This window comes from Pseudophryne corroboree, chromosome 7 (assembly GCF_028390025.1).
Source record: "Pseudophryne corroboree isolate aPseCor3 chromosome 7, aPseCor3.hap2, whole genome shotgun sequence".
In the NCBI taxonomy this organism is placed as follows: Eukaryota; Metazoa; Chordata; class Amphibia; order Anura; family Myobatrachidae; genus Pseudophryne; species Pseudophryne corroboree.
In genome coordinates this window covers 195,976,992-195,993,912 of record NC_086450.1, presented here as the reverse complement: position 1 = coordinate 195,993,912, position 16,921 = coordinate 195,976,992, and the positions used below count along the sequence as shown (strand labels likewise).

Genomic DNA, 16,921 nt, shown 5'->3' with positions numbered 1-16,921 from the left:
ACTGGTTGATCGCTTGTTCCATTAGTTAAGGCTGCTCTAATGGCAGAGTGGTCGGTAGTCATCCTTTCCTTAAATTTTCGTATTGTTTTGCCTATGTAGCACAAGCCACAAGGGCAAACTATCTGATATACCACATAGGTGGATTCGCACGTCAAGTGATGTTGTATCTGGATTTTATAGCCCAAGTGAGGGTGACAGAACGTATCACCAGTAATAAGATGTCTGCAGGTGGTGCATGAACATCTGAAGCATCCTTGTTTTTGTGGGGCCAACAAACGAGTGTCATGGATGATTTTTAGTTGAGATGTCTGTCTTAACCAAAATGTCTCTCAAATTCCTAGCTCGCTTATAGCAAGGCATAATGTCTGTGGATTGAAGATCTGTTTGAATCAGATGCCAGTTTTTCTTAGTCACTCTATTTGTTATTACTGAGGTGGCATTATATTCCCTCTTCCATGGAAATTTTGATTTAGCCTCTGATGCAACTCTCTTGTGTAACAGCTTAATACGATCCATCTGCAGGACCTTGTGTTTAGTGGAGGTCAGTTGGTTGATCAATCTTTTAATCAAGTCATCAATCTGTATTTCAGCTGTCTTGATATTACTATTGATACTATGGATTCTGATCATTTGTGAGTATGGCAGTCCAAATTTTAACCCCTTCGGGTGACAGCAAGAGGCATGTAGGAACGTATTCCTATCTGTAGGTTTGGAAAATACTGTGGTGCTATTCAAAGCATTGTTGATAGAGATCCTTACATCCAGGAAATCAATGCTACTTTGATCCATATGATATGTAAGCTTTACTGGACTATCTGAGGCGTTATGCGTGTCCAAGATTTCTTTTAGGACACTTGATTGACCCTTCCAGGTAATTAATACATTGTCGATAAATCTCTTATAAAGAATTATCTGTGATGAGACCATCTCATTCGTAAAAATATCATGCTCAACCTCGAACATATATGTATTTGCGTAGGAAGGGGCTACCGCCGCCCCCATAGCACAACCCCGATTTTGTATAAAAAATGCATTATCCCCAAAAAATGTTTGGGGTAAGGATGAGTTCCAGCAGATGCGCAAGGATGTCTACTTTGATTTTATCCATGGTGGTCTTGTTCAATAGTAATTTCTTAACTGCTGCAATCCCTTCCTGATGCGAGATTATAGTATATAGACTGTTTACATCAATAGTCACCAGCCAGGCTCTGACCGGCAATTGACCCAGGTTGTACAGAGCATTCAAGAGAGTGGTTGTGTCCATAAGAAAATGTGGGTGTTGTTGCATACACAGTTGTAAAATGGAGTCCAGAAGCACAGCTGTAGGTTGGAATAGCGATCCAAGGGCCGAGATAATAGGTCTCCCCGGCGGGGGGTTGAGCCCCTTGTGGCTCTTCGGTACTGTATACAGTAATGGCACTATGGTGCTCTGGAATTAATAACCCAAATGTTTCCACTGATATGAGATTCGCATCTTTGGCAAATGTGAGGGCTTCTTTCAATTCTTTGGTGAAGATAATGGTCGGATTGCCCCTGAGTTTGCTATATACTCCAATCTTCTAGTTGTCGATAGATCTCTTTCCTATATTCAGTGATATCATGAAGGACGATGGCACCACCCTTATCTGCTGGTCTTATTATAAGTTAATTGTTGGCCAGGTCCTGTAGAGCTGAGAATTCTGACTTGGATAAATTGCGCTTGAAGTTGTTACTGGAATCGAGGAGATGCTGTGTCTCCTGTTCCACAAGTCGCATGTAAGTCTTGATGCTGGCATTGTTGGACAATGGTTCAAATGATGATGGTTTTTTAAATTGCAGTAGTTTGTCGGGGATGTTGGGGTGATAGTCCAGTGGCTTATCATGAAAATACTCCCTAGGTTTGAGCTTGTGATGTAGTTGATTTTTTTTCCACCTGCCACTTTAATTCATCGAAAGGGGCAGTAGGTATAAAGGAGAGGCCCTTGCCCAAGACACTCTGTTCATTCAATGGGATGCGTTCCACTTCCGCAAACTGGAATGCAAACCACTTGAGGCCAAATAGCTCCATCGGTGGCCATTTCTCTGTAGCTAACAGTTAACGCTGCTGATCGGAGCTGAGCTCTGATCGCGGCAGCCGGCCCGTGGGTGGGTAATGGACAGCCACTGAGGGGACAATGGGACCAGCCAAGGGGGATCTTGACCGGTGTCCCGCCGTCCCAATCCGCCCCTGCCCACGTTGCTATATCTTATAATTTTTTAGATTTATAAATGGGAATCTTGTGCCTCAGCGCTGTTGTAGTAAGGCAAGACTATATTAATTTCTCTTAATACTTATGCTGTTCTTTAACTGTTTGATTCTTTTATTGCTAGCTTTTGTAGTGGGATATTGTGTTATGCATTGGAACCACTGATCATACTTAACCAGTGCATCAGTAGCTACAAGCTAGAGTGTTTTATTACAACTCAAGTGAGAATAGCATACTTCAGAGTTATACCTGAGTTAAACAGGAGGAGAACGCTGTACCTGATATCACTGTTACAGAAGGGCAAAATACATTATTCACCAGTGAGTTATGTTATGATCCACCCCAAGCACCTGCCTTGAACATTGCATGGTAACTCCCTACTGAACAGTTAGCTTGGATATGATCTCAGATGATTTATGTGCCACTTGCAAACCTTGTCTCTCCATTAGTTTCCAAGGATGTTCATTCCGTTATTCATCTGTATCACCATGGTACTCTGCATTACCATGTACTTCTACGTACCCAACACTCTGCTCTTCATGTCACTCCACCCTGCCTCATCTTCCTTTCCTCCCTCTTGTCCTACTTCTTTTCCCTGCACCTCTCTTTTCCCCATCTGCCCTCCCCTTACCTACTTCAACCCACCCTCTTTCTACATTTACTGCTAACCATCTTTGCCCCCACCTCCTCTAACAGTCCTTTCCACCTCCTCTAACCTCTACTAACAGTCTGGACTGCTAAACTCAAGGTCTTTTTAGCTCTTATTGGGGTCAATTCAATTAAGCGCAATATGAATAGCGCTGGGAAAGAGGTCCCGGAGCTATTCAATTGAGCACTCTGTTATGCCTAACCAGAGTATTTCTTCTCTCAACTTTCCTGGGATGCGATCAGAAATTTGACTAAACTAGTGCCGCAATGCTGGTTTCTGCCTTTAGCGTGACACAAACAGCATTGCTGCAGGCACTTAAGATGGAGAATGCCCGTTCTCCCGACTAAACACCTGGTTTAAGTCGTGAGAACTGCCATTCTCCGGCATAACAGCGCGGTCAATTGAATAGCTCTGGGACCTCCTTCCCAGCACTATTCATATTGCGCTGATTTGAATTGATCCCAGTGTCTTTCATCACCCTCCCTCTAGAACAGTGTTTCCCAACCTCGGTCCTCAAGGCACACCAACAGTCCAGCTTTTAAGGGTATTCATGCTTGAGTAGTATTAAATCAAAATCACTGAGGTACTAAGTCACCTGAAATCGACAGCTCCGAGATTACAAGAGCAAATTGCATAACCCCATGTCTGCAAGTTTATACAGTACATCCTATAAGCATTGATGATTCCTGTGATCTTGAAGTTAAACCTAACCATACGTCGATAATCGGAAACATGCTGCTTAACTTTCTAGTCTTAGTCCCTAATTATTACATCTTTCAGATGAAAGCACAGTGCCTGGACATAAAAATTCACATGAAGAGACAAGATGACAAGATGGTGATCAACAAATTCATTACACAGGGTCAGGTAAATGGAGATTATTGACCTTATGCTAAACAAAACATGTACAAACCCCTAGGACATTGGTGCCATACCACTAGTCGGGATCCCGGACATCACAATGCCGACGCCGGAATCCCGACTAGTACTGAAATACCGATGCCGGAATCTTGCGCAACAGGCTTTTCTCCCTCTATGGGTGTCCACAACATGCATAGAGGAAGAATAAATCCTATGGTGAGTGCAGTGAGCCACCATGCCCACAGCGTGCCCGCAAGCGGCTTGCTAGCCCTCACCCCGCTGCCGGCACACCAGTAGCCGGGATCCCACTGTGGGTATACTGCCGGTCAGGATCCCCGCCGCCGGTTTGACATACTGATCCTATTGTATATATGATAACCAGGGTTCCCAAATGCAGATTCTCTGACACCGCATGACTCACACATTGAACATCTATGTCATAGGAGCAGGGCCATCTTAACGAATAGGCATACTGGACAGCTGCCCAGGGCCCCACAATTGTAGGGGACTTCCAGTAGGGGCAGGTGGTGGTCACACAATCAGAGCGGCAAAACACTACCTGCCTCCCAGCCTGCAGCCAGACAGTGAAAATACTCTGATAATGCTGCAGAGTGGCATCACAGGGAAAGAGCTTTCTCGCAAACCCTGTCCTTGCATGCGATTATTGATACATCCATGCAATGTAATCAATTATCGCATTACAAATTGGGTCAATTTTATCCCATCCCATCCGCATCCTCCGGTGCAGATGATGATACAGTAAATTGGCCCCACTGTATGGATGCACAATGCTAGAATTCTAGGAGGACTCTTTCAATAGTGTGCTGGGTATTAACTCGCAGGAACAGCAGTTTAATGCTACCGCTGTCACTTCAAGTTACTTTTAGTATATAACGGGGATAATCGTATAAAATTAATAATCCTTGGGATGATACAGATTGAAAATGATTGTGGCATTGTCTCGATTATTAGTACGTATGCCCAGGGCCATCTTAACGTACAGTACATCCAGAAAGTATTCACAGCGCTTCACTTTTTCATTTTGTTATGTTACAGCCATATTCCAAACTGGAATAAATTAATTTTTTCCCTCAAAATTTTACATACAATACCTCATAATGACAACGTTTTTGAGATTTTGCCCATTTATTAAAACTAAAAAATTAAAAAATCACATGTACATAAGTATTCACAGCATTTGCTCAATACTTTGTTGATGCACCTTTGGCAGCAATTACAGCCTCAAGTCTTTTTGAATATGATGCCACAAGCTTGGCACACCTACTGTATCTTTGGGCAGTTTCGCCCATTCCTCTTCGCAACACCTCTCAAGCTCCCTCAGGTTAGATGGGAAGCGTCGGTGCACAGCCATTTTCAGATCTCTTCAGAGATGTTCAATCAGATTCAAGTCTGGGATCTGGCTGGGCCACTTAAGGACATTCACAGATTTGTCCTGATGCCACTCCTTTGATATCTTGGCTGTGTGCAGGTCGTTGTCCTGCTGAAAGATTATTTGTCGCCCCAGTCTGAGGTCAAGAGCGCTCTGGAGCAGGTTTTCATCCAGGATGTCTCTGTACATTGCTGCATTCATCTTTCCCTCTATCCTAACTAGTCTCCCAGTTCCTGCTGCTGAAAAACATCCCCACATCATGATGCTGCCACCACCATGCTTCACTGTAGGGATGGTATTGGCCTGGTGAAGAGCAGTGCCTGGTTTCCTCCAAACATGATGCCTGGCTTTCACACCAGAGAGTTCAATATTTGTCTCAACAGACCAGAGAACTTAGTTTGTCATGGTTATATAGTCCTTCAGGTGCATTTTGGCAAATTCCAGGTGCTTGCCATGTGCTTATTACGAAGGAGTGGCTTCCATCCAGCCACTCTACCATACAGGTCTGATTGGTGGATTGCTGCAGAGATGGTTGTTCTTCTGGAAGGTTCTCTCTCCACAGAGGAATGCTGTAGCTCTGACAGAGTGACCATCAGGTTCTTGGTCACCTCCCTGACTAGGACCCTTCTCCCCCAATCGCTCAGTTTAGACAGACGGTCAGCTCTAGGAAGAGTCCTTGTGGTTCTGAACTTCTTCCATTTGCAGATGATGGAGGCCACTGTGTTCATTGGGACCTTCAAAGCAGCAGATATTTTTCTGTACCCTTCCCCAGATTTGTGCCTTGAGACAATCCTATCTCGGAGGTCTACAAACAATTCCTTTTGACTTCATGCTTGGTTTGTGCTCAGACATGCACTGTCAAGTGTGGGACCTTATATAGACAGGTGTGTGCCTTTCCAAATCATGTCCAATCAACTGAATTTACCACAGGTGGACTCCAGTTAAGCTGTATGAACATCTCAAGGACGATCAGTGGAAACAGGATGCACCTGAGCTCAATTTTGAGCTTCATGCAAAGGCTGTGATTACTTATGTACATGTGATTTCTTAGTTTTTCATTTTTATTTATTTTTTAAATATATTTATTGAAGATTTTCAGCATTTTCCAAAAGGAAATGACAGTGTGAAAAAAACATAGCAGGTATACATGCATACATATAAAGGCAAGTACTATGGAAGAAATGAATCGCTACGATGAGATGAATTTCCAGAAGGTGAAAGTGTCAAACGTCATTAATAATGGGAGATGACATATATCATGAAATTTCGCACATTAATAAAACATTGTGAGCCATGAAACGGAGTCAAGAGTGACGTGTGACAGTTTAAGAAAGGCAAGTCATTACAACAACAGACTAGCCAATATAATACAAGTCAGAATCAAACATAAACACAAGTCAAAAACAGTGAAGAGAAGTGAGGGATGTGGGGATATTCTGATATCAAGTATTTGTTTGAATAGACAACTCGGAAATATCAAATTGGGTAAAAAGAACTGAGTAATAATAAAGAACATCCAGCATCAGGACAGTAGACATGCATGGCCCAAGGTAGGCGAGAATCTGCTATAGCGTAGTGGAACTCTATAATCATATTACATTGACAGCGTGCATATTAATAGGGTACATCAGAAGTGGGAAAGAGTTCTCATACGAACATAGTTTCAATTTGCAATTGCTGTGAATAAGGTCTAGTAGCAATATATGGTCCCCATTTTCTAAAAAAACTTCGGACCCCCTTCTTGTGCATTTGGTAAATTTGAAAACCGATCAAAGTATAAGTTTTTCATTAGCAAACCATGTACCTTAGAGAGGTTGGGAGAAGATTTGGAGGTCCATGACTGTAAGATAACCTTTTTGGCAACTGTCACAAGAATTATTAAAAAGGAAAGTAATGGGTGGTGTGATTGGGGAATCTGCCAATTATCAAAATTTGCAAACAGAAATGGAACAGGGTCCAGGGGAACTCTGAGGGAGAAGGATACATTTATAAATACAAGTATTTTGTTCTAGAAACGTTGTACATATCTACACGACCAGAAATGATGAAACAGGGTAACTGATGAGTGCGTACATTTCAAACATAATCCAGATTCGTCAGGCACATAGAAGCTTCTTTGTTTTTGAGAAATGTAAGTGGTTTTGAAATGGACCTCTTGCAATGCAGTTGATCTAACTCTGTTCTCATTACATTTATCAAAATAGTTAAACAGTGTGTTATGCAGTGGTAAGGTAGGTATATCTTTCTGCCACATTAGGGTGGTCGATTGTCACATACCCAATGTCTGAGATTCTATAAGCAAACTATTAAGATTCTTAGCCTTAAAAGAGGACCTGGATAAACAATTAAACAAAGGTGACAGAGGATCTGAGATTACTGAGTCAGCTCTCGATGGAGATAATGAGTTAACGTAATGTCTGATCTGCAGGTAGGTGAAGAAGTATAGATGGGAGAGATCATAAGTGTCCTTTAAAATCTGAAAAGACAGTAACAGACCTCCCGCGTCAAATACTTGTGTCACTTTTCTGAGACCTTTATGTTGAAGTTTTTATAGAAAAGCGTTCTCTAAGCTAGGTGTGAACATAGGGTTGCCCCACAGAGTACACCATGCCGAAAAGGTCGGGTCTCGATGGAGGGATTTATTTACTGCCCACCTGGTATCATAGGTATATTTGAGAAAAGTATGGTTGTAAAGGTTTGCTGGAAGGTGGGATTTAGGGGTGGATAAAATAAGGCGCATTTTAGATTGTACATTGTAAAAACACTACTCTACATGAACCAATCCGTAATATATAGGAAGAGGAGTGCTCGGGAATATTTTAAGAGATCTGGAAAACCCAGTCCACCCTCACGTCTGGGTAGTTGGTGTATAATCTTCGAAATACTGGGTTTTTTGGTTTACCAGATAAACTTCTTAAACAATTTTGTGGCTTCAGTAATACTCAAAAGGGAAAGAGTAACGGGCAACATTTGCATTATATAGGTGATTTTTGGTAATATCATGGACCTAATGACCTCCATTCTACCCAGAAGAGAAAGAGGCAGATTTAGACAATTATTCAGAGATTTCACTAAGGCAAGTAGCACCGGTGGGTAATTAAGTTTATGCAAAAGTGAAGTCGTCTGAGAAACATTAATACCTAGATATTTTAAATGCATTGGCATTATTTTGATAGTGTCCAGTTGGTCTCTCGGCGGCAGAGAAGGGGGAGGGCCTTTAAGGATCAACATTTCGGATTTGCTAACGTTGATTTTATATCTTGAGAACATACTGAATTGTTTTATGATATCAAACGCTATAGGAATGGAGTGACTAGGGTTAGATAAAAACAACAGTAACATATCGTCTGCGGATAAAGCAAGATGGAGATCAGTCTTCACAAGTTAAATAACCTGATATAAGGGGGAGTGCCTCAAAGCAATAGCCAAGGGCTCTAAGGCCACAGCAAATAGGAGGGGCAAAAGTGGGCAACCCTGCCTGGTACCCCTTAGTATGGGGAAGCCATCTGAAAGCAGGCTTTTGCATATTATTTGAGAAGATGGGGCAGTATACAACGTGCGGAGGAATGAGATGATTTGCACGGGGAATCCAAAGCGTGTCAAGGAATCAGATAAGTGGTCCCAGTGCACCATGTCAAATGCTTTCTCAGCATCCAAAGAAAGTATGGCCCTTGGCATGTTTGACATAGTACACTGGGAGTCCTCTACCACTGCAAGGACCCCGCATATGTTCACAACTGGGTTCCTACCCATGATAAATCCCATCTGATCCCGGTGTATCACTGTGGGTATGTCACGATCCGGGTAACTGGACGCCATTTCCTACCAGTTAGGTGTCTCCTGAGATTGGCTCAGCGTGCCAGGGCCGGGTCATAACTATGTTTTGTCTTACATTTCATTTTTGTGTTACCTGCAGCGCTTGCTCAGCGGCCTTCTTAGTGTTTTCACTTAGCTTAGTATGGCGCTCTCAGCCCCGTCGTGGCCGTCACCGCCGCACCCATGAGATTGCCGCATGGAAGCTGAGTGTGGCGTCCTCTGTCTGCCGCGGCCGCCACCGTCATCCCTGTGGCCACTGTGCGTATGTGGGAGTGCGTGGAGTCTTCTGCTGCTGCGGCCTCCGCCGCCATTGTTGTTTGGCACATGGTTCTTTCCCCTTCAAACTCGGTCATGGGCGCAGCCATGTTGGATAAAGTCACATGTCATTCTTCTCACCAATCTGCAGCACTGCGGGTGCCTGTGTCTAGTTGTCAGCCAATACCTGCTCACCAGCAGGTATAAATATCCTGTCCCAGCACCCAGGAAATTGTCAGTGCTTCAATTGTCTTTTCAGTGATTCCAGTCTTCAGCTTCACTAGAGACTCTCCTGTAATTAGACTCTGCGGTGCAGCCTGCTTCTCCTGTGGTTACACTCTGCGGTACAGCCTGACTCTCTCGTGACTATACTCTGCGGTGCGGCCTGCTTCTTCTGTGACTATACTCTGCGGTGCATCCTGCTTCTTCTGTGACTATACTCTGCGGTGCAGCCTGCTTCTTCTGTGACTATACTCTGCGGTGCTGCCTGCTTCTCCTGTGAATACCCCTGTGGCGCAGTCTGACTTTCTTGCCATTGCACCTAGGGTTGGCAGAGTATATGCCTTGGCTTCCCGTAGCCTTCCTCCAGCGGTATCCTGTTCTCATTGTTCTCAAGTGTCTACTATTGCAGCTAAGTGCTGTTCCTGCGATCCCTAGCATCACTTTGACCCATCACCTACGATCTCAAGCATCATCATTCACCTTGACAGCTAAGTGCTGTGCCTGCGATCCCTAGCATCACTTTAAACCTTCACCCACGATCTCAAGCATCATAATACACCTGGGGGGTAATTCCAAGTTGATCGCAGCAGGAATTTTGTTAGCAGTTGGGCAAAACCATGTGCACTGCAGGGGAGGCAGATATAACATGTGCAGAAAGAGTTAGATTTGGGTGGGTTATTTTATTTCTGTGCAGGGTAAATACCGGCTGCTTTATTTTTACACTGCAAATTAGATTGCAGATTGAACACACCACACCCAAATCTAACTCTCTCTGCACATGTTAAATCTGCCTCCCCTGCAGTACACATGGTTTTGCCCAACTGCTAACAAAATTCCTGCTGCGATCAACTTGGAATTACCCCCCTTGAACCAAGTCCTAAAGTTACTGGTCTCCAACCAGTAGGAATTCAGAGACTCTCTTTGATGGTTATTGTTTTGTTGCACCTTCTATGACTTTTATTATTTAATAAAAACCGTAAACTGAACTTCCAGTTGTCGTGGTCACACCTTCGGACATTGGTGCTGCAGCTCCTGCGCATGTCTAGGAGTCCCATCTCACCTCCTAAGTTTAAGTACCCGTCAGCCCCTACAACTGAGGCTTCCCGCTACCAACACCAGCCCTCAGTTGTGACAGGGTAAAATCAGTTTCAAACGGTCAGCTAAAATTTTTGTCAAGAGTTTATAATCAAAATTAAGAAGGGAAATAGGGTAGTAGGAACTGAGATCAGACGGGTCCCTCCCCGGTTTGGGTAGTACACACAGTACTGCAGCATTGAAATACGTTGGCAACTTTCCGGAGGAAAGTATGGTATTAAAGACCTAAATGAGTATCAATTAAATTTTCGTGGAGAATAGCTTATAATAGTCAGACATAAAACCATCCGGGCCGGGAGCCTTGCCCACTTTGAGGCCTGAGATTGCTCTCATGACTTCATGCTCTGTAATGGGGGCAGTTAAAGATTTACTGTAGTCAGCAGATATTTGTGGGATGGGAAAACCAGCTCAAAAGGCTGAGGTATCGCATAAGGGCGAAGGGGGGGAATAATAGGTAGTAAGTACGTATAGATGCAATTTGTGCATTAGAGGTGGACAGAGAGCCATCAGGCTTCTTTAATGGCTGAATGGTGGCCGATGGGACGTTGGCCTCTCAGTAAAGTAGTTAATAATTTACTAGATTTGTTCCCAAATCTATGAAACCGATATTCCCTGTGAAATGTATAGGATGGCTCCATTTTGGAAAAAAGCCCATCAAATAAAATAAAGTCTTAGTTACAGTGTAAGATTTTTATTAGTACAAGTGGGGGCTGCCTTATAGAGATGAAAAGCATCCGTTAACTTACTCTGGGCCTATATATATTCTTGAAGAAATTTCTTCTTAGAGGAGGCAGTGAGCGATATAATATGGCTTCGAATAGTGGCTTTGGAGGATTGCGAATAGAGCAATGGGTCGTCCATATAAAAAGCAGCATTATGGTGGTGAAAATCCTCCCAAGCAGTATTGATTGTCTAAGTGCCGGAGAACTGGCTACAGTAGAGGGGCAACGCCAAGATATGACTTGGCTTTTTTCTCACGCTATACACAATTCTAGCAAGACCACAGCATGATCCTGAAAGGGAGATTGGTTCAATTTCAACTTTGGGTATATAGGGCATAAGGGAGTGCAAAGCTAAAATATAGACAAGAGAACTCTGTATCTATTGGGTGTAACACCCTCAAATATCCAAGAGGTGTAGTTGCTTTGCCAACGTTGGGACCCCAAATTTGGGAGGTTTTCCACCTCGTTCCCTAGGAATTTGTTTATCAAGTTGAGCTGAGAAGATGAAATTAAAATCTCCATACATGATTATCGGCAAATGAGTGTGAGGAGTTAGCAGAGTCAGCAAAGATTGGAAAAAGCTCCTATCATAAATATTGTGTGCATAAAAATTACAGTATACAAATTGTTTCTCAATGAACACATGACAAAGGACATATCTGTTATGAACCACAGGTAGTGGTTCATTCCTGTTTTCCGTTTATGTATTTTATGTTTATAGTCCTCTTGCAGTCCAGGATTTCCCTTTGCTCTGGTTTAGAAGACTCTTGTTTGCTGCCGGGGGTGAGTCTGTGTAATTGCAGCCTTTTTCCATGTGTTTGGCCTCACCTGTCTGCTAATTGCATCTTGTCAGTTTGGAGTCGTGCAACAGGGCAGCTGCACAACATAATTAATTAGGGCTCTCTGTTATATTCTGGCTCAGTGCAATACACAGACGCCGGTGATAGTTCTGAGCTCCTGTCTAGCAGTGTCTGTCTAGCTGCTTCCAGCCTTGATCCAGTGTCTGATCCAGTGTCCTGCTGTGAAGCGTTCCTGTCCAGAAGTCCTGTGGCTTTGTCTGTGCCTGATCGAGTATCTGGCTTCTTGGTGTCCACTGGTCTGTTGTCTGGGATTCTGCCTGTCCTCCGGTTCTGTGAGCCTGTGTCTACTACATTGGGGGTTCCTGTCCGTTTGCCAGTATTTGTACCAGTTTCGTGAGTAGCGGCTTTGCCGCGTCCGTCGGCCTAGGCCGCTGTATTCTTTGGTTATATATGTTACTGGTGTTTTGCAGAGGGTTCTGCATATGCTGTCACCGCCGGTACACAACAGTATTGTGTCGGCGTGTGGACAGCATTTCCTTTGTTGTTCTTTTCCTTTGGCGGTGTGCCGCACATATATTTAGTTTTAGGGTTGTTAGTAGCCCCTAGACTTCTGTTTGCTTTAGTTAGAGGTCCCTCCTGTCTCGGTTCACGCCTTGTCTCACTCTAAGATCTGGGGGCATCGGAGTTGGGCAGACCTAATCCGCCCTTCAAACGCGGCTGCCGTGGGCCCAAGAAACCATAGTCACGCAGGCGTGAACTGACCACACGGGTGAAACAATGGAGGTAGGGTGCTAGGGGCTATTTCCATACCACACCTTATTTCAGTGTCACGTTCTGGTGCTCTGGACTCACTACGCAACATCTCTCTTGTTCTGAGCACCAGGAACGTAACAGTATCGGCCATTGGAGTCAATAGTGATATTCTGTATAACAATAGGTAAGAATTGGCCGTGCCAAAATGATTACTCCACGAGAAGGACGCCGAAGCCAGAACTTTCCACCACAGCATATTGAGTTTCTGAACTTCGGCAGGAATTAAATGAGATTCCTTTAGGAAAGCCAGGTCTATATGCAATTTGGAGAGCTACATAGGAATTTTCTTGCGTTTTTGAGAGGAATTTATCCCACCCACATTCCAGCTACCAATCTTAATCATTGACATCTATGATAAGTAACAGTAGACACAGCATTCATATCCATCTTACCCAATCCATTAAGTAGGGTCACAGTAGTAGTAATAATCCCGGTTAGCAGAATGTATACCTGTCGGGAGGGGAGGGGAGGACACACAAGGGAGAAAAGGGGGGGACACACAGAAAAATACCAAAAGTAACTTGAAAATGAAAGAAAAGAGATAGAAAAATGAGCAACGAGTTCTCATATCCATTGGATACCGACTTCTCTGGATCAACAGAGCAACCGCCTGTGAACGGTATGGCTACAAACTCTGCAAACATCCAGTGCACATCCCAGAGATGGGTGGGAAGGCTCCTGATTACAAAGGACATGGCTGGTGAAGAACAGTATATGCAGTCAATAAATGGAGAAGCCACATTGGAAAGTGATCATAATGCTATTTAATGAGGAACTAGCAAAGCAGTGGCGTGGGAGTTCCAAAATAAACTATCAGAGCACAATTTAGATACGATGAGTGCAAACAAACAGGATATATAAATCACTCAAAGGGGAATCATGAGCTGATTCCTCACGTAAAAAGGCCTCGACATCCTGAGCAGATGTAAAGTCCTTAAAGGAACCACCATGAAACAGGCATAAACAAGCAGGATACAGACGGGCAAACTTTTGATTAGACTGTACCAGGTTAGAGCATATCAGGGAGAAGGCTTTGAATACTTTGGACAACTCAGCCGAGTAATCTTGAAATATGAGTACTTTGTGACCCTGCCAGGAGATATTCCTCTGTTTGCGAGACGCCAACCATAATGCTTCTTTGTGTAGATAATTCAGCACTCTAAAGATAACTGCGCGTGGTCTGTTTCTCTCTTGGGTGCGAGCAGGCCTATCCTATGTGCAAGTTCAACTATGAGATCCACACAGGGGTCCTGGACATTCTGTAGTGTAGGTAAGGTAGTGCGGATAAAATCATAAAGTTCTTGCCCTGTAATGGATTCTGACAATCCTATGATGAGAAGATTGAGCTATTTTCAATGTCGTCAGTCTTCTGTTGTATGCAGTAAATAGATTTAGTGTGACGTGCAACAGTAGTTTTCATAGCAGCCACATCAACAAATGTCTCTCCCAGTTTATGCTCTGGGTCTAGGACTCGCTGAGTGAGTTGAGAGAGCTGCCTGTTAATGTCCTCTGTTTGTGCTTTCAGTAAAGAACCTATGGCAGCTCTGATAGCATTCACCATTTCATTATATGTAACAGGAGCATCAGGGGAGGAAGTACCTTATCCCCACGATCTGCAGGTACCCTGCTGCTGTGGTCCAGTGAGGGTACTGGGGAAGAGACCCATTGCAAGTTTGTGGATGAGCCGTCCCTCTGATTAGCATCCAGAGCCATCTTGGATTCCACCCTGTGCTGCTCCTTCTGCTTCTTGAGCTTTCCAGAAGGCATCTGTGGCTGCAAAAACTTGTCAATACAGCGAACAAAGTATAAGGCACACTGGGGGAGACGGGAGAGTCGATTTGGAGGCTAAAAAGCCTTGTAAAAGGTAAGATGGAGGCGGATTGCAGTAGAGCTCACTCTCTCAGCTGCCTCACATACAGCAGCTGGAACAGGGAGTCAGTTTTTCATTTTTAATAAATTAGCAAAAATGTAAAAAAAATATTTTTTTCACTTTGTCATTATGGGGTATTGTGTGTAGAATTTGTAGGGAAAAAAATAATTTATTCCATTTTGGAATAAGCCTGTAACATAACAAAATGTGGAAAAAGTGGATCGCTGTGAATACATTCCGGATGCACTGTACAGCTGTAGCTACCTTCAAAGGCAGGAAGAGAATACTGCCTGGCTGCCCTGAGTGTGAATTACACACATTCAGAGCAGTCAGGCAAAATTCTCTTCCAGATTGTAGCCAGAGAGTGAACTGCTGTCAGCATGCTGATTGGTAGATGGCTGGTGCTGTCCACCAATCAGAGTGCTGATATCCAATCACTGTATAAAAGCATGTAGAGAGACAGCAGGAGGGATAAGTTATAATTTTTGTTTAATTGATCCAGGAATGGGTGTGTAGGTGCCCCAGAGCATTGCTTTGCCCAGGGCCTACAATGCTGTTAAGGTGGCCCTGCCTAGAAGATGTGTGGTACATCATTGTACAGAAATTAATTGTCATATTTCCATAGCAAGTACAGGAGGAAACAGTGTCACATGACTTAAGCTCGCTGACCGGGTTCATTTCAGAAGCCTCTAATTTACTGATCATGCGTCTTCTGGCAAGGAGGAAGAACATAGAAAACATGGACTTTCTTGCCTTCGATGCTGATACAAAGTTGTGTACTTTAACCTATGTAAGTTACTAACATGTATAAAATTCGTTATTTTACACTAATGCACAAACCGTTGTCCACATTAAATGTGCAGAGTTCATACGAGTATGTTAAAAATGTAGTAGTTTGCAGGGTTGTACTGGCCCACAGGGGCGACCCACCTCCTCCCCTAGGGATTAGGTTCCAGACTGTGCACTTGAATTATACATTATACATATGTTACCTTATTCTACTGCACAGGACTATAGTGTATTCTTTACAGTGCTTTCCTGTTATTATCTGGTGCATTATCATGCATATACTAGCAGTGATTACTGTATATATGTTTATGATGGGGCCCAGCCCATGCACTCTCTAATGGTTAGCCAAAACACTGTAGTGGATGGTCATACCCCCCTCTGGAGACTGCCCACAACCCTACAAATGGGCCCCTAATATTGCATCCCCCAGGTGGGACCTTCATGCTCCAGTCCGACACTGTTAGTTGGTAAAAAGGAGTGTTATGGTAGACTTACCATGGTTAACACTCTATCTGCGAGGTACATTGGTTCCACAGGAAAAACATTGGGGTGTAGAGTGGATCTTGATCCAGAGGCACCAACAGGCTAAAGCTTTAGGCTGTCCCAGGATGCATTGGGGCCTCCTCTATAAACCCTGCCTCTAGGCACTGGAGCTCAGTTTCATTAACCAGTAAAATGCAGGAGCAGGCAAGAGAGAATGCACATGTTAGTCACATAAAACAACATTCTCACGACAGGAGAAGGTACCAGCAGCTAATGCCATACAAACCCATAGAAGCTAGGTGCGTCAGAGTGGGTGCCCTGTGGAACCAATGTACCTCGCAGAAAGAGTGCTAACCATGGTAAGTCTACCATAACACTCCTTTTCTGCAGCAGGATACATTGGCTTCCTCAGGAAAAATTTTGGGGATGTCCTAAAGCAGTTCCTCAAAGGAGGGGACGCGCCTTAGTGGGTATGAGAGCCCGGCATCCACAGAAAGCATCCTAGGAGGCGGAAGTATCAAAGGCATAGAACCTAATAAACGTGTTCACTGAGGACCACGTAGCCACCTTGCACAATTGTTCTGCGGACGCGCCATGGCGGGTCGCCCAAGAAGGTCCAACAGACCAAGCAGAATGGGCTTTAATAGCAGCAGGAGCTGGGAGACCAGCCTGCGCATAACCTTGTGCAATCACCATTCTAATCAGCCATGTTTGTGGAAACCAAACAAAACAGAAAGGGTATCTGACCTCCTACTAGAGGCAGTCCACTCCAAGTAAATACGGAGAGCCCTTACCACATCCAAAGAACGCTCTTTGGAAAACAAGTCTGAAGAGATAAAGGCCAGAACCACAATCTCTTGCTTAAGGTGAAAAGATGACACCACCTTAGGCAAATAACCTGGTCGAGTTCGTAGAACTGCCTGGTCATGTG

General features: G+C 43.9%; 1 protein-coding gene across 4 annotated transcripts in view; it reads left to right on the top strand.

Annotated features, from left to right (window-relative positions):
* CATIP (ciliogenesis associated TTC17 interacting protein) overlaps window positions 1–16,921 on the top strand; it is a 114,706-nt gene that overhangs the window by 79,785 nt on the left and 18,000 nt on the right. For all 4 annotated transcript variants that reach the window (XM_063933924.1, XM_063933923.1, XM_063933921.1 and 1 more), the window contains 2 exons: window positions 3,655–3,741; window positions 15,344–15,508. In XM_063933924.1, coding sequence (XP_063789994.1) covers window positions 3,655–3,741; window positions 15,344–15,508 — 252 coding nt within the window. The remainder of the gene's footprint in view (window positions 1–3,654; window positions 3,742–15,343; window positions 15,509–16,921) is intronic.